The sequence below is a fragment of the Phasianus colchicus genome, chromosome 8, assembly GCF_987193195.1.
Source record: "Phasianus colchicus chromosome 8, bPhaCol1.hap1.1, whole genome shotgun sequence".
NCBI classification, from domain to species: Eukaryota; Metazoa; Chordata; class Aves; order Galliformes; family Phasianidae; genus Phasianus; species Phasianus colchicus.
Genome location: NC_143443.1, coordinates 18,942,190 through 18,959,988, shown reverse-complemented (window position 1 = coordinate 18,959,988; position 17,799 = coordinate 18,942,190). Strand labels below are relative to the sequence as shown.

The window sequence follows — 17,799 nt, the reverse complement described above, 5'->3', positions numbered from 1 at the left end:
TTTGAAGGGTCACAGATAGATGAATGCGAGCTGCAGCTCAGGGCAGAACAAACTTTCCCTCTTACTCTGTATCTACTCAGTCTGACAGATGCTATGGATGGTATCACAAACGTTGGGAGTTCTAAAATATACACACAGGCATTTCACACTGAGTTATAGCTAAGTAAAATGAAATAGTCAAATGACTAAAATGGACAGCTAAGGCAGAAAGCTGACAAATAGCTTCTAACCAGGTCCAGATGCTTTTTCTTTCTGCATAATTTGAAGTCTAACATTTCCAGACACGACATACAGTTCAGCTCTTTTCCCTCCAGCCTGAACTTGCATGCTGGAACCACACATTATGCTAATGATCTCCAAGGACCTAGCACTGCTGTTGCTTAGGAACAAAAGTTTTACAGGCTACAGACAGAGAACTGAGCAGAGGCACTGTAGCCAGGGAAGTCCTTTTTCAACTCTTCTTCCCCTCAGTAAACTCATATACACAATAGTTTCTTGAAGGCCTGCCATTTTCCTTCAAGGAAGTCCAATTAAAAATTTACAGGCCTCTGAAAAGGAAATTGTCCTGTGCTCCCCTGCTTTACCAACCGAAAGACAAATTTATTTCTCACAGAAGAGCAGACCAGAGGAAAACTGCACGGTAACAGACCATGAAGGCTCATCTCACATTGCTGAAAGAAAGCAGCAGCTTGTGACATCGGTACCACGGCTTTTAAGACTTCCTTTCTTCTAGCTGGTAAGATCTTAAGCAGGGGGGCAGCAGAATTGCTGAGATGAGGCAGTACTTCTGTATATCCTTGGTGGGGTGGGTTTTGGTTTTATAAGTGACCTTGCACATGTTGATAGCACAGAAACAATCTAAAGAAGTAAGAAAATTAAAGAAGGAAAATGCTCAGTATATATATGTTCCTGTTAGGATTTAGCTTCAAACAACCTGTTAGCAAGAGACTGCATCTAAAATAGTCAGGGAATTAATCTCTCTTCCACAATAGGTTGTATCCAACAACAAACAAATGGTAACAGGATTATAAGCAGGGAAATAAAATGGTCCTCTAGTTGAAACTGGTTGGCTTCATGCAAGATCATTTGCTGTATGAAAGCTGTTTTAAATTGGAATGTGAAATGGTTTCTTTTGAGCCAGAACATGTTGCCTCACTGTCCTGATCCCAGAGAGGCTCTGCTGGACTGGGCAGGCCTGCTGCTCTGCAACATGCAAACTTCCAGGAGAGAGAGACAACAAACTCTTCCACATGCAAGTTCAAGATGGAATTGAGATGACTCTGTATAGTTTTGTTTGCAGTGAAGTAGGAAGCAGCAACCCACAGTAGGAAAAGAACAGGCAGAATCCCAGAGGAGATCCTGAAGCACCCAAGACAGTGTGGGCAGAAAGCCCATCTCTTCCTGCCAGCACTATGCTGAGGAAGGAAAAAGAAATGCTGAGCCTGCACCAGGGTCCAAATCTGCATTCTTCTAGCACTGGATCTGCTTCCTAGGACAGGCCTAAACTGCAATGGGTCATGGCAGGGTCCTGCGCAAGTAAGGAGTAATCTGCAAGCCTTCCTTGGCTCACAACCCTAGTCTTCATGGTCTAGTCTTCAATCAACTAGAAATGCAGCATCTTGTCCAAGGGCAAAGGCTTCCCAGCAGCTCAGAGGGTGAAGGGTTAAAGTCAAATGCAAGTGAAGTTCCTGTTTGGCACCGTTGTTTCTTAGGCAGTGGGGTATACACGTACCTCTTTCTCTACTACCACCAGAGATGCACTGTGAGCTGGAGATCAAATGGGCATAATTAATATTTACAGCAAGGAGGGCTCCTGTGATTCCTGAATTTTTAATATCAGTGGCTACAGAACTGAATCCCTCTTACACAAAGCTGAAGAAAATGAGACACGGCTAAGTAAGCTCCATTATCTCCAGCTACAACCCTGCAAAACATTGATAATTAGCATACAGGCATGCAGAGATGAGAGCGCTATTCATGCTCTGCAAGCTGGCGTGCTGCAGTGGTGCTTCAGAACTCTAACGCTGATCTTCGTCTCTGGGACTGAAAATCACTTTAAAAAAAAAGTTATTTTAAAACCTGGATCCCACTTTTAACCCAAAACAAACAGCCCCTCAATAGTGTGAGCACACCTCCTGGAAACGTTTACCTGAGCACGACATAGAGGTAGAATCCAAGGTAAGATTTTAAAAAATCCAACTAAAGTGAACTGTCCAGGGTGGTTTGAAATCCATGAAAGCCATTATCCAGTGCCTCATATTAAGTGGTCTGTCTTCAGGAAAATTGCTAACCTGTTTGGACTTGTACAACTCTGAAAGACGTAGGTTTAATATATATTTTTTTTAACAAGTCAGTAAGGGTCATTGGTGGAGAAGTACCTCAAAGATTAAACTACGCTCTTATTCCTGACCAGCCTTCCTCCAGCACTCAGATGTCCACACCAGGCTCCCTCTAGTGTTCCCAGGTGTACACAGCACAGAGTAACAGCAGCTCTGGGAAGCAGCACTAACAGAATAAAAGGTTGTGCGTTTTTTTTTGTTTGTTTGTTTTTAATTATTTTTATTTTAAGACGACTGTTTGGGATGAAAGTAGAGCAACCTTCTCTCCATCGATTGTTCCCCCCACTCTGAAACGCTCCTCACCCTCAGGATTTTCATTGAAAAGTTTCAGAAAAAATCACTAGGAACTGAACAAAATATTTTCCTCCTGAGAGTTTTAAAGATGTCTTTAAAAGTATTTTAAAAGATTATAATTTTGAATTTAGAAAACAAATATTTTTTCTTGAGTCCAACTCCATTTCTATTAAAGGCATATTTAGCTGAAAAAAAAAAAAACCTTCACTGATTAAAGCTGAATGTTTTCATCAACTTGTCCAACATCGACAAGAAGTTCAAGCAAAAAAAAAAAGTCAGATCTCAATGTTGCCAAGTTCACATAAATTTCAGGAAGCAGAAAATCTCTCTCCAGCCTGCCCAAGCCTAAGGCAGTTGTCCTGCAGATCTTTTTCCATCAACTCCTTTAAAATATGAGAATTTTAATTAAAAAAAAGATTTGGTTCCTGCACAATCCTGGGCAAATTATTTAAGCTAACATTTACAAAATGCTTAATTTTCCACTGTAATTTCTTGTTTCCTTCAGTTTCCAGTCTATACTATGAAAGAAATAGCACTGATACTGCTCCTGGAGAAGTAATTTAAATATAGAAAAGGGTGAGTGGCCTTCGGATATAATGTTAATATATCCCTGTAATTACTGGTGAGAGACAGAATCTTGTAGGTTTTACCCTTTTAAACGATTTTAAAAAAAATATCAGAAAGAGTCAATTTTGGAACATACCCTCAGGGCAAGACTGACCCCACTGCGTTGCTTCCTGGAGTGACTGCCTCATTATGGAGCTCCTGGGAAGGCAGAGATCATTTTGCTTTTGCATCATTTTTGGCTATGGCATGTATTGAAAGGAGCTGAAATGCCTTCGTTGTAGCCTGAGATATCCCTTCATGTATTTGCACATGATTAATGAGTAGCCAAAGAGCCTGAGGGTTTGTAATGAAGCCTTTTTAATAGGGAAATGTACTGTAGACAAATCCATATTTTGTCACAATCAATCTCCCATCAAAGCTGCAATTTACCTCTTCACAACTAAATGCAAGAGCACCCAGACTATCCTATGGTTAGCCAGCTTAACCCATGCTCCTCTCAGCATGAGTCATTCATTTCTAGGGGACCCTTTGTCACTAGCTATGACTATTATTTATATTTAATGATGTTCAATTATATAGACAGGTTACCAACCCTAAGACTACAGTGGACTACTACTCACACCGGTACCCATTCACGGTACATAGTATGTATTTAGCATCAGTGCTGACAAGTCTGACTAGAACCCTTACATGCATTATTAGAGGACAAAGCACTTTCACCATGGGAATTCATTTATCCTACAACATGTGTGGAACAACAAAGTAGAAGTATCAGAGTCTGTGCTTAAGAGCACAGACTCTGAGACCTAGCTTAACCTATCAATAAGCAGCACTGACACAGCCTCTATTCAGTCTGCCCTACTAAAAATATGTGAACTGCAACCAGTTCTAGCAAATCTGTGAGCCAACTGGGTCTCTGAGATCCCACTTAAAGAAAAACTCTTGATCATTTGCTTTAAACATTCAGTTTTTCTTTCAGTAGTGTCCTGAGCTGAAAGTCTCAGGTCCATTCAACATGACACTTAACCAACCTATCCCCTGATGCCAGGACTGTTAAAAAAAAAAAAAGGTAACCTTTTGGTCTGCTAGAATACGTACAACTATGCTTTCATTTAGCGCTGTCCTCAAGGATTGCATTGAGACCCATAATATATTTCACCTGAGTCCTTATACAGCAAATGGATAACGTATTTCATTCGATTTCATTACATGCTGGGCTCAAACCAGTATCTAGGGATGAAAGACAGCAAATTTCTCCCACTTGTAATACTTTTAATTTCATCCTGTAATACTTATATTGCTTTACAGAGCAATGCAAGTGTCACGGTGCAATAAAATTATATTTTTAATAATTAGAATTTCACCTACTCAAAATGTTTTCAGGAAAGCCTTTCAAAGTTGCAGCTCAAGGGTTGAAAAGTCATGAGCTTAAAAAAGGAAAAAAAAGACTTCTGATGAGTTCTACAATCATGTGTTAATTGATGACTAAGACATTATTCTGTTTTTAATTAGGAATTAACAGTCACTGCTTTCAAAGGCTGGGGCTCCCCACTTCTTCCGGAGTTTGGTGCGTTTGTCTGTCTCTGAGGAAAGATGGCCAAAGGAAAAGGTCCTAAAGGAAAAAAAATTACGTTGAAAACTGCAAAAAATTCCATCAGAATCTCTTTTGATGGAGGTCGCCGTCTTGACTTAAGTAAGATGGGTATCACTACCTTTCCCAAATGCATTCTAAAATTGGCTGATGTGGATGAGCTTGATTTGAGCAGAAACATGCTAAAAAAGATCCCAAACAGCATTGAGAAGTTCCAGAAACTGCGCTGGCTGGACCTGCATAGCAATCAGCTTGAAGAGTTGCCTAAGACAGTAGGTACACTTCAGAATCTTTTCTACCTGAATATATGTAACAACAAGCTGACCAGCAAAAACCTGCCAGAGGAGTTGAACCTTCTAAAGAACCTGCGCATTCTCAATCTTGGCTTGAATTGTCTTGACAGCATCCCGCCTACACTTGGGGCCCTGAAGGAACTTAAGGAGTTAGGTCTCTTTGACAACTTATTGACCACTATCCCAAACAGTGTGAAAACGCTTCCCAAGCTCCAGAAACTGAATGCAGAAAGAAACCCTTTCCCTGAGTCAAAAAAAGAAGAGTATGTCGACCCCATCAAGCGTGTAGAATCGCTTTACTTAGTACAAGAGAAAGACCTATGCTGTTCCTGCCTGAAGACCTGTCAGGAAGAAAGGGGCAAACTAAAATTCAAGAATACAATGCCCTGCCCCTCCAAGAAACTCAGTTTCCCTTTACTCCTTACGCCCAACTCCACTGCAATGGATAACCAAGAACAATGGAGATTAAAAGATGAACATCTCTGAAATCTACAAGTGTGCTCCATGGGCCATGTCCTATGAAATCCAGCTCAAGCTAATTAAAAAGCTATCCACCTGCCTTTTTCTGTAGTTCTCTTCATTTAAAGATATCCAGTTTTAGAAGCAGATCTGAGGCGGTATCTAAAACCAAATACCAAACAAGTAAAACAAATGTACATTTAGAAAAGGACACATTGGAAAGACTGCTTTTAGCACCTGCGCCTGTTCCTACAACACATTCTTTTGGTTCTTTGTGGGTTTTTTTGTTTGTTTGTTACGTATCTTATGTCCTCGTCACATGTCCATTGAAGGGAATCTTCACAAAAATAGTTATTTCTAGCAATTATCTCATACCACTTAGCCCCCCAAATGTTAATCTTGTTAATTTTCTTTGGGTGAGGCATAGTCATCCACAGTCTCAGTGAATACAATATACAGGTGCAAGCAATGAGCAGATTATAGAAGTAGTTGAACACGGCACATGAAGAACTGCCGGCTGCAGCCTCAGTAACATATGGTGACAGCACAGATTTAACTGTATTTAAATGAAGAATGAAGTGCCATGGGTGAAATTGGTCCAGAAATATCTAAAAAATCATCAATTTTTAAATGGCACAGAACACAACCATCTCCATAGAGTTAACCATCATTTCTGGCTCAGATTATGCTCTAGCCAAAGCTGTTTGCACACCACACTGATACTTCTTGCAAGCAGATGGCTAGTACTCAAGGTGAAAGTGTTCACTTCAAAGATAAGTAATGACTTGCAGCAAGTGGAGTGAAAACAAAAAGAAAAGAGAAGCTCTGGTCACACAAACAAGATATTACAACTTCACAGATTTCAACAACATTCTGCCTCCAACTGATCATTCTAGAGTACACCAGTCAGGCCCTTAGGGATGTATTCCCCACACACCCAATCTGTAAAGAGCTGCAGCTGTACAAGTAACTCAGTGTCTACACTGAACACGGTTTCATTCATTCATGACACTGGAAGGGAAAGCTTTCTTTTCCTGCAGCGGTAAATCTGATGAACAACAAACTGGAATCTCCAATGCGCTGTTACTGTAGCATGCCAAAACATCCACGCACACATCTGTCATTGTCTAATCTAAACACACAATAAACAGCCCATTATCTAGAAACATTATGGATTAGCTCTATAGCCTCACCTCACTGACCGTCTCTATCCCACACTAACCATCTGTGTAGAGTTTACCAATAAAGTCATATTAAGTAGGTAATAATTATTAATCAACCAAGCATTGTCAGCTACTTAACACATTCCTCATGGCTTCAAATCATGGATGCTGTACATGAGAACACCTTAGAGTTCTGGAGACACAACTGAATCTTTAAAATAGAGAGCACAAACAGCTAAGTTTCCAATTTCCATTTTTTTGTTTGTTTGTTTTTAAGGTACCACTTAATCACGTATTTGCTCTTCTTTTCTACTGTTATCCAATGTTCCCCCTGTTTTTACCTTATATTCAGGGACTCCTCTGTTACCCCCTTTGACTTCAAAGCAGGTTGGAAAAAACAAAATCTACAGATAAAAAAATAACAAAACAATCTTTTAAACAGTTATTTGTACAGAGGATGTATGTGTATCATTTCATATCTGTATATAATCTATTAAAATAACATCATACCTTAACTGCAACTTTTCTTATGAAGGATCACAGAATCATAGAATGGTTTGGGTTGGAAAGGACCTTTAAGATCATTTTGTTCCAGCCCCCCTGCTATAGGCAGGGACACCTCCCACTAAACCAACTTAGAGGTGTCCCTGTCTATAGCAAGGGAATGTCCCAGCCTTTCACCAATCCAGAATAAAGTTACAAGACAACACAGCAAAAACATACATTTAATGTTAAGAAAGTGTCTGTGGGCTGGATAAAAACAGTTGCTTTCCTAAATAGGACTTTAAATTGATCAGTAATGACTTACGATCGGGTGGCTTAGGATGGTACTAATTAAACCCAGAGGAAAAGATCCTCTCTGACATTTACCAGCCTGCTGGCAAAAGTGGCAGAAAGGTAAACCAACTCACATATCAGCCTCCCCTCTCTTTACCTTCAGTAGGTTTTGGGTTTTTTGTTGTTTTGTTTGTTTGTTTGTTTTGTTTATTCTTTGTTTTGTTGGTTTTTTTGTTTGTTTGTTTTTAATGTCAGACATTAAACCCATAGGTTTGGTAACCTGCAGCTGAATAGCAAGACAGGCAGTTGAAGACTAATGCACTGTCTTGAACTGCCTCAGCAAGATGATTCCAACACATGCATTTCAGAGCTAAGAGACAGCTAAGAGAAGGACTAAAAGCAACCATCTCTGGGGCAGAATCTGGTAATTTTAAGAAGTCATACTATGCATCCAGTTTAGAAAGGAAAAGTGGATAAATTCACATTGGCTTTTTAAGGAATGCTCCATTAGAATGCTCAGAGATTTCAGGAGCAGAAGAATCTTTAGGGAAAGGAAGCAGCACAGCTACAATTGCATTTCTCTGGGATGCAAGGATATATATAACACCACGCCATCAGGTGCTAGAAGAGTGTTACAGATGCATTAGCTCCCTTGATAAATCAATGACTATATAATGTTCCAAAGAATTCACAAGTCAGCAAATGAAAAGTTTCATAGCTGTGTTTATGTGTAACTCATTAAAGACCAAAAAGTTGTAATCAAAGAAAGAGACAGCACGAAGGCAGAAATTTGAAGCCAAGATAAACAAAGATCACTCACATGGTATTATGAAATTATTACCTCTTAAAAATCTTTTTTCGGTCACAGTCATGGAAGACAAGGAATCTGGAGTAACCATTTTTGAAGAATATTTCTAAGGCGATCTCCTAGAAAGATAAATCATTTGCAGGTTGAAGCAGTGCAGAACTAACATCAGTACTGTGAAGGGCCCACTATGGACTGCCAAGTTCTTCAAGGCTTTAAAAACAAAGACCATGACTTTGTAGTAAGTGTGAAAAAGCATAGCAAAATAGACCTAATGTTCCCAATTTCTCCCTCTATAGAAATGGTTCTACTGGATTGACTAGGATTATGAATGCTTCTGTGAAGCAAAATCAAAGCCCAGATACTAGTCCCATCACCCAACATCTTCTGCTACTTCTGAAGCATTTTTATCTCGAAATCTTGGTGTGATTAGCATAACACAAGTAGTATTAACTTCTAAATAGGTAACAAAAATAACAATATGAAGGGGGGATCCTAAGTAAAAGTTTCTTCCAAACAGAAACCGTGCAACTTTCTAAATGAGTAGTAACCAACAATTTTGGACTAGAAGTGGAAGAGGAAGGGGAGTTTATGATGTTTCTCACTGAAGCTTTAAATAAGAAAAGTTGACATCTTCAGCCTTTTTCCACAATATCCCCACACAGGTTAAGTTGGTCATTTGCATACACCCCTGTAATTTACCCAGTGATCAGTCCCTTCTCCACCCTCCCCAAAGTCAGCCAGGTAAAATTATAAATGATGCACTGTGTCTGAGAAGCCAGACACGAGTTTCAATCCAAAGACAGCAGGTCTAATACAAATCTGAGAAAACAACAGAATGACAACAGCCCATACACAATTCACAAATGAAGTATAAAGCAGAAAGGGTATATGAAAGCAACTATGACAATAAACAGCTTGAAGCACTTGTTCTGAAGCACAGCTTCACATTTTCACCCAAGGTCCAACCAATGACTACTTTCACATGTCTCTATTTTTCAGTTTGTGTACCACAAAACACTTCAGTTTCTCATGTTCAGAAAAAAAACACATATACATACAAATACATATGAAGAAAATAAGATTCTACTTTGGAGGAGAAATGGAGGAAGAGGTGACCATTCTGTTGCTCTGATTGCTCATCAGGTGATGTAAGAAAATGTGCTTCATACAGTTACTCATAACAAGACTTAACATTTCCGTACACGATTGGATATGACCTAACCACTTAAGTACCCCATACCCTATATCCTGAAGTAGGTTTCATTTGCTAAAACTGTCCATCTCACATATATCGTGTGCTGTGAATTCAATATCACTGAAAAATTAGACACTGGAAACTTCAGTCAAAACAAAGATGATTTCAAAGCTTCTTTTCAAAAACACTGAGATGGACTGTAAGGAATACTATCAGCCTAACAACTAATGGGCCAATCACCCCACTGAGGGGTGTTTTTTGCTCAGAAAAACCTCAGTCGTAGTAGTGAAAATTATACAAGTAGTTTTCAGTCACATAATACTACTGCTACAGCAGCTTTTCATTCAAATGATCAAGCATTTTAGTTCCTACCTGCAGGAGAAAGCGCATTAGACGGATCTCTTTTATATCATGATATGAGTAACGGGAACACCTTTGATCTCCCACAACATGCTCTTTATGACATAAGTTGAAAATGAATGGATCACTGATGCTGGAAAAGGAAAAACAAAAGGAAAAAGAAATGAATTTTAAACAAAAAAGACCTGGAAAACCTTCATGAATGTGGTAAGTCCTGTTTATAAGACAACTGGAATACAGAGGAATTGAAAACAAGGCTGAACTACAAAGGCAGATTTTTTTTTTTTTTACTAGCTTTCAAAGCAATAATAAAAATAATTTAAAATTTGAAAAAGTCTTTTTTTTTTTTTTTTTTTTTTTACAAATGCCTGTGGAGGCTGAAGGTAGATTTGGAGTGATGATTTTAGGGTATGCAAGTATGTAGACAGCAGTTTTTTGCATCTGTTGAAATCTGAGCAGCAGCAGCAAAGGAAGGAATTGGGTGGAAGAACCTGAAAGCCAGGGTCAAAGGCAAACATCATATCGACATGCTGCTTTTATTAACCGCTATTAACTGGAACTAATAATTAAACTATTACTTCATTATTACTAGAGGTGTGCACATGTACTTCAATTGATGCCCACAATCTAACCTACAGCAAACCCCCAAAACAGGGACTCAAATTTTTTAATCAGACTCTGTCCAATCGATCTGTAAGTCATTTGATCAGATTGACTGGTATCGGATTTAGTAAGAATCGGATGAACAGCAGACAGACTTTCAGTGAGTAAAACACTGAGTTGCTCACTGTCCCACTGGGCCTTGCACATGAACACACAGTATGAGCAAAGAGCTAAGTCTAACAGACTCATTTTCAATATTGATCAGTATCAATAAATCATGAGTCAAAGATGATAGCAGTGTGCCAAATATTAATTACTATTATCTCTGTCTTGGAGAAACAAACAAACTTATGAGATAATAAAGCAAAAGGCTCTTGTAATGACTGTTCCATATGAATAAAAGATGGGAGCCAGCCAGAAAGGAACATTAACAGCACTTGAAAAGAATGAAAAAACAGACGTGCTAGACTGCTCACCATCTCCATCCATTGGAACTGGGAGTCCCTGAAGCACCTCCAAGCAGCTACAGTGAATTAGGTTAAACAATTCTGCAAATAGGGAAAGGATGGCAATCTTCTTGCTGGTCTAATTTCATCTTGAAATCTCAAAAAGTCTATGCAACATCAAGGGCTGAATACGCTAACATTGAAGTTAACCAAGCAGATCTCTGGGATGAAAGAATGACTCACCTGGACAAGCAGTGCTGCGTACAGCACACCTCTTCTAGAGGAGACAATACAAAGCATTCGCAGATGTAGAAGTGCTCTCTGCCAAAGAGCAGCACTCCTTCCAAAGCTGTGTGTCCTTGGACAACTGCCACCGAGCACTTGAATGTGACCTATTACAGAAGTAAGCATAATTAAGTCAAGAGTGGGTTACATAAGCAAGAAGGACAGCAGGAGCAAGACTCAATGATGCAGAAGGACATAGATTTGCACCAAAATGGCCAGCATCTTAATTTGCAAGTCTATAGGGATGCAACCACAAAATTACCAAAAAATTAAAAGGAATTTTTAACCCACAATTAAGTCATGTTGGTAATTTTCATACTTAACAGCTTTGCAGTTTATTCTAGTTCATTGAAAGATTTCTTGGGAATGGATCAGTTTTGATTTTTAAAAAATCCTTTCCTAAGGAGCAATTTTTAAAGCTGAGAGATGGTGCAGAAAGAAACACCAAAACAACAGAGATCAAAAGAATCTCTAATGATTTGGAAAACTGGTCTGCAGGAAACTTAAGTAGAAGTTCTGATTTTAAATCAAACAGTATTTCAGTGCAAAGAATTTTCCTAATGTTTAGAAGCAAGATGCTTCTTGTTTTTATGTGTGTGTGTGTGTGAGTTATTGCACTCTTAAAGTCTCAGTGATTGTATCTCTATGAAGCTTCATCAGAATAGGAGTCCAGTATTATTTCTTGCACATGCAAAAATGGACATGCACAAATAGCATTGGTTCTAGTAAATCGCACGAAGTCTTCAAATCACTATGATGAAGGTACATAGAATAAGTCTGGTTTTCTAGAGCCTGCATGTTTCTACTTAGCTTTCTGCCTCTGTTACCTTGCATTATTTCTGGAGGCAAACCTACAGCCCTACTTGTCTCCATCCCAAACTGCATACAGGGTTAACTCAGGTCTGCTGAAAGAGACCTGCACTTATATATAATCTTCCAGCCTTGGATGTTAGCATAACTTGATGAAATTGTAAAGTTTTCTGCTTTGAAATTCAGTGCAGAATGAAAACTGTATGAAATGGAAAGATGCAAGAATTCAAAGTGGTAATTCATGAATAATTCAAATAAAGTTCTGATTCTACATTAAAAAAAAATTAATGAAAAATGTTTTTTTTCCACCAACAAAATGGAGGGAGGAGCTCATTTTAAAAATCATTTCTGTAGGAATAGAAGATTGGTTTCATTTTGCAGAAAAAAAAAAAAAACTCTAGAAGATTTTTACAAACAATTTTTGATGAAAATCTCTTCTCTCCCTTCCTCTTTCCACTCCAACTATTTTTAGGAGGAACCTAGCATTTCAGTCACCTCTTCTGCAGATCCTACAAGGATGCCTCTCTTCTGGCAATATGCCACTACAGAACTCTGACCTGGAGTGCCCACATGTGCACATGCCATTGTGTGGTTAGAGGCATGTATGCTTGCACTGAGAGTGCTGGGGTATTCTGCTCACATTAGTGAATCACGTGGCTTCCTGAAGTCATTATATAGCAGAAAGATTGCTTCTTCCCAAATGGAAGGTAACTGAATAATGAAACATCAGGCAGTTGCGTAAAATAGCTAAATGGACACAAAGTTGAAACCCATACTTCTAAGAAATCTGCTTCAGCAAAACCAGCACTTTGTTCCATGTGAAAGAGCCAATTTAACTCTGCTTTATTATTTTGTTCTGTTGCACACACAGCTATCGTGGGGCTCTGGGCAGGCAGCAGAAGAAATGGACAGACAGAAGTCAAGTAGAGAAAGGAGATTCTCAAGTAGAAGAACTAGGCATGAAATTGTAGGTATAGGAGAATAATCAGCGAGAAAAAGGCAGACCAAAAAGGGAGCAGGAAGTTTGTAAAAAAAAAAAAAAACAGCAAGGAGAAACAAAGGTGAGTATGCTTGCATCTCTGATCCTTTTCATGTTGAAAAGCAAAAAGCCAATAGGAATGGGGTTTGGAACAACTCAAACCACACATATGGAACTGAACAGTATGTAGGGTAAAGCACAGGAAGCAGTTGGGTCAGTCCCAAAATTGTACAGCTTGATGTAGGATTAACACACCAACAAAGCTAAATGCACCAGCGCAAAGGCACCTCTCCTATTTATGTCTTATGCCAATCTGAATACCGGTGTAAGACATCAGGCACAGCATACTGACTCCAGCTATACAGTCACAGTAAACAGATAAAAAATTTCAGTGAAAGCCCTTTGACTGTATGCACGGTATGAAAATCACATACTAGTTAGAACAGTGCAGGAGGCAAAGCTGCTGCTAAGAGCAGCAGATATGAAGTGAGAAGAAAGGCAAGCAGAGGAGACCAGGTAGAGCCATGAGATAGGTTGAAAACCCTAGAAGAACAGCAGCTGATCACCTAGACAGTTTACAGCAGCCAACAAGGGTCAAACTACACACAATTCCTGGAGCATTATTGTGGATCAAGACTACACAGTGTGCAATGAGAAAGGTCTGCAGGTCAACCTGAGAAACTATTCCCAATGCAGTGGGAGAACCACAGAACCAGTCCCAGAGCTCTACCAAAAACACTGCTCAAATGAGGAATTCAGACTAAAGGTACAGATTGATGTGGGGCCTGCACACAATTACTAACATGGGCTGGTACAAATACCTGCTTCAGTTTTAGGGCAGGACTAGGGCACATTAACAGGTCTTGAAGAGGACAGCACATGTACCTCTCCTCCTTAGTACAGTCTGCATTCTGTACTGTCAAACCACTAACAGTCACTGGTGCCAAATCCATTTCTTCATCTCATGTTAACACCTCCAATGGAATTAAATATGCTTGCACTGTTAGAAATAGTAGAGCCCCTTGGGCTGAGTCAGTTTCTCTCATTTGGAGAACATGGCTCGTTTTTATTCCAGTTGAGTAATACAGATCTGACAAAGGTGTACTATGGAACCCCCACCAGGACAGACTTGTACCTACAAGCCTTGTATCAAAACAGCAGACAGTTTGAAATTACCACAAATTAAATAAAAACTTTACTTTTCTGTCAAAACAGAATAGAATCCAGTTCATCAGCTACTAGAATCATTAATCAATGACGCAAAGCTGACATAAAATAATTGAATAATTACCTTCTAAGGTATTGCCTAAAGCTCTGCATCTCTTGATTGCTGTATTCATTCATATGAACAAAGGAATTAAAGCTAAGGCGTGTTTTTTGAGGAGGTTGAGGGAAGGGGGGGGTGGACTCTCCCTTTTTCCTGTTTTTCAGAAGAGCTGTTGATATCCAGTTGCAGTTTATAATCCAGTTGCAGTTGAACAAACAGCAATAAAACCACACCTGTTCTGTAGTTCAGGAGTCAAATTTCCAAAGGAATTACATGCCTGAAGATGCAATCAGTCTTTAAAGGGCTTACAAAAACACAAGGAAGTTAGCCATCTACTCCTACAGAACCTAGCAGTGTTAGTATTGCCCGTCCAGAGAAAAATACAGAGAAAGGAAATTTAAGTCATAGAAACCTATCAAAGGAACATGTTTACCCATGTCACAGAGATTCTGGAGCACAACATTTTTATAGCATATGGACAAAAGAATGGATACCCTGAGTCAGTTCAGAGATCCATCTAAACAACTGCCCTGAGTATTAGTAACAGACGCTTATGGATAGACTATAAGAAACAAGCTAGGTATTCAGTATTTCTTCCTCTTCATATATCTTCTCAGCAATCAGTGGCTTAATGACATCCTGAAGCTCCTTCTTCTCTTTAATGCCACATCTTGTATTCCTCTATGAGCGCAGCCATCTCTAATCACTTGCTCAGAGATGAAAACTGTATGTATACACTATTTCTGTCTGCTCTGTTGTGTATCAGGGTGCATCAGCTACAACAGATCTGTCAGTAAAGTCAGATCAATGTTATTTAGAGCCACAGAGTTTAAAATGACTAGGAATATATGAAACAGAATACGTTGCTTTCACAACTTTTGCTAGGTAAACAAATGCAAGCTTTCCTGGTGACAGCCATATACGTCCAGCTCTCAACACCACTCACAAGATCTTTCCTGCAATGTTTGTTAGTTTGCTTGTTGTTGAAGACTCATCTTACTTTGCAACAGACACACATGCAGCTCATTAATCACAGTTTAAGAGTACATGACAGGTTGCTTCATTCTCCTCAGCAGCTCAATGACCAAAGGAAACTAAATCAGCTTGTCTTTTGTGGCAATGGTTCCAGGCTCAAGTCTGATCACATCTCCACTGTTACAAACATATGCTCAAATTCTTTCTATTGGAATTGAATTAAACTATTGTATACACCAGAAAGACAGTTACAAGCCTTGCGGCCACAACTTTGCTTCGGAAGATCCACAACACAACACTTTTCCAGGTAGCTTCTATCCACTCCTCTTCTCTCCCTCCCAACATCCATTGGAGCAAAAACCTGGTGCACAAGAGCTGTTTCTTAAGTATGCGCACATCAAATTTTTAACAATTTCCCAAAATGCTGCAGGAAAAAGAATATTAGGTATTTGGGAGAAAGGAGATGGAAGAAGAAGGTTCATGCCTGTACATGGCCATGGGCATTGTGGCTGCTCTTTGTCCTTGCTTTCTGTGCTGAAAGCTGCCATCTGTCCCGGCCCATCGCCAGCATAAGAAGTTGGCATCCCTTAGCTGATGATAGCATCTGGAAGCCAGCACTAATAGGATTGTGCTCATACCTCTTGCACACTCAGACGTCTCTGTCTCACTCCAGGCTCCTCTCAAACAGAAAATGCTGCCAAAAACTAATATGAGACCTTTAATTTTCCCTTACGCCAGTTCACTTGAGTTCATGCCCTTCCTCATGACTCCCAGGAATAAACACAGCAAAGCTTGTCAACACGATGCCCTGCTCCATCAGTCTACAGAAACTGTGTTATGGAATGGGCTGTGCTAACTGGAGGGGACAGTCAGGGCCACGGATTTTGTTAGGAGCTCTGCAGAGATCCTGGGAGCAGCTATGGGCTTACAACTGAAAGGCATTTTTCAAAGCAAACAAAAAAAACACAGAAGCACATATGAAAGGGGGTGGGAGGTATTCAAAGAGTACAAAGTGTCATGATGAAGCAGTAAAGTCAGGAAAGCAGAGAACTGGCTGAAAATGCTCTGGGTTTTGTTTTGTTTTTTTGTGTTTTTTTTTTTTGTTTCCTTTTTTTTGTTGTTGTTTCTTTTTGTTGTTTTTTTTTTTTTACACAGTACAAATCAGACACTGTCCTTTGCACCTAGCAGCACAGCTGTTGGCTGAGCTGGGATGGGGATGCAGGAGAGCACTCCCAGCAGCCACTCAACTGCAGCAGAACCTTAGAGGAGGCAAGTCAGAGGAGTAACCATCTGAACATGTCCTTCTACGGGCAGTCCTGTCTGAATGTAGGAAAAATTTCACACTGAAAACACTTTTGAATTTTCAGCACTAATTTCAGCAGCGAGGCAGAGATTAGAGCTTCTGCACATACAGCAGGGAAGAAAGAAAAGAGGCTGAGGCACAGAAAAGGAGAACTACTTATTCCAAGCACCTGGCTTCCCACTCTCCAGCTTTGACTCCAAGAGCCAACTCATACTGCACATTAGCGCATGCAGAGTTCTTTCAAACTAACAAAGCATCTTTGAACTGCACTGAACTGTAACAGTGCTCCCACAAAAACAAACTGCCTTGGTGTCCTACATAGCTGTGAAGTTAGTGCGATGCTCCTAAGATCACTGGCTCCACTATGTGGATGCAGAGCTGCTGCACACTTTTGTCTGCCCAAGATGCTGAACCTTACAGCTGCTCACTCCTTCAGCTGAACCTGCTCTTTAATAAGCTCCTTTCTTGCAGCCATGGATTTCATCCCCTCTCTGATTTATACTAGTCATTTCTATTATTGTCCTTGGCATCTTCTATGCTCTCCCCAGCCCCTCCTTTAAGGAAAGGCATTGTGCCCAGATTTCTGCTAGGCCATGCCCTCTTGTTAACTTCAGATTCATTACTCCAGCTGCTTGGATTTCTTAGTCTCCAATCACTTGCTGGCTTTATTTTTCCCAAAGAGTCAGAGTTTCTACACCAAAATCATTTCCCAAGCCTTTCACACTTTTTTCATCTATTACATGCTAACTGCACATTAACAGCCTGGAAGGATTGCTTCAGGCTTGTAAAGATCAGGGAGGTATTGTAGCAGCTGGGGACTCAGCTGCAGATACAGGAATCCAGGCTCCCTGCCTCTGCTGGTAGACCAGGGTTATTTATATAGGAGTGGCCCTATTTTTTTGGTAGGCAAACTGATGGTCAGAACAGATTCCTATCAGCATTTCTCTTAAACAACTCCACAGCATCACATTATCACCCACATCACATATTACCTCTCTCACCATGCCCATGATATAGACAGTCTCTATTATACTAAAGACACACACAAAGCAACCTTCACCTGTATACACACAGTGCTATGGTACAGTTCTCCTAAGCCCACCTCTCCTTTGGCCTAGCTTTAACAAGTGGTCCCTGCTGGGTCCATTTGTAAGGAAGGAGGAGGAGCATCAAGATATCTCAGCGCCCTTCCTGCCACTCTGCTTTTATCTGCTGACAACTGCCCTGAACCTCCATTCTATGAGCCTAGACTCAAGAAGGGGCAAGCTACAGACATGTACAAGTC

The 17,799-nt window shown here is 40.0% G+C and overlaps 2 protein-coding genes across 8 annotated transcripts in view; one reads left to right on the top strand and one right to left on the bottom strand.

Annotated features, from left to right (window-relative positions):
• The window catches only part of WDFY4 (WDFY family member 4), a 136,835-nt gene that overhangs the window by 31,145 nt on the left and 87,891 nt on the right, over positions 1–17,799 (bottom strand). For all 5 annotated transcript variants that reach the window (XM_090145167.1, XM_090145165.1, XM_031607713.2 and 2 more), the window contains 4 exons: positions 11,139–11,287; positions 9,859–9,979; positions 8,325–8,410; positions 7,048–7,110 (listed from right to left, as the gene is read on the bottom strand). In XM_090145167.1, the coding sequence (XP_090001293.1) occupies positions 7,048–7,110; positions 8,325–8,410; positions 9,859–9,979; positions 11,139–11,287 (419 nt within the window). The remainder of the gene's footprint in view (positions 1–7,047; positions 7,111–8,324; positions 8,411–9,858; positions 9,980–11,138; positions 11,288–17,799) is intronic.
• Positions 301–5,643, top strand: LRRC18 (leucine rich repeat containing 18). 3 transcript variants are annotated; one of them, XM_031607718.2, is made up of 4 exons: positions 301–736; positions 2,414–2,520; positions 3,139–3,209; positions 4,713–5,643. In XM_031607718.2, the coding sequence occupies exon 4, from the start codon at positions 4,794–4,796 to the stop codon at positions 5,568–5,570; it is 777 nt and encodes a 258-aa protein (XP_031463578.2). In that variant the 5' UTR covers positions 301–736; positions 2,414–2,520; positions 3,139–3,209; positions 4,713–4,793; the 3' UTR covers positions 5,571–5,643. The 3 variants fall into 3 exon arrangements, with proteins under 3 accessions (XP_031463578.2, XP_031463579.2, XP_031463580.2); XM_031607719.2 differs by lacking the exon at positions 2,414–2,520; XM_031607720.2 differs by lacking the exons at positions 2,414–2,520; positions 3,139–3,209.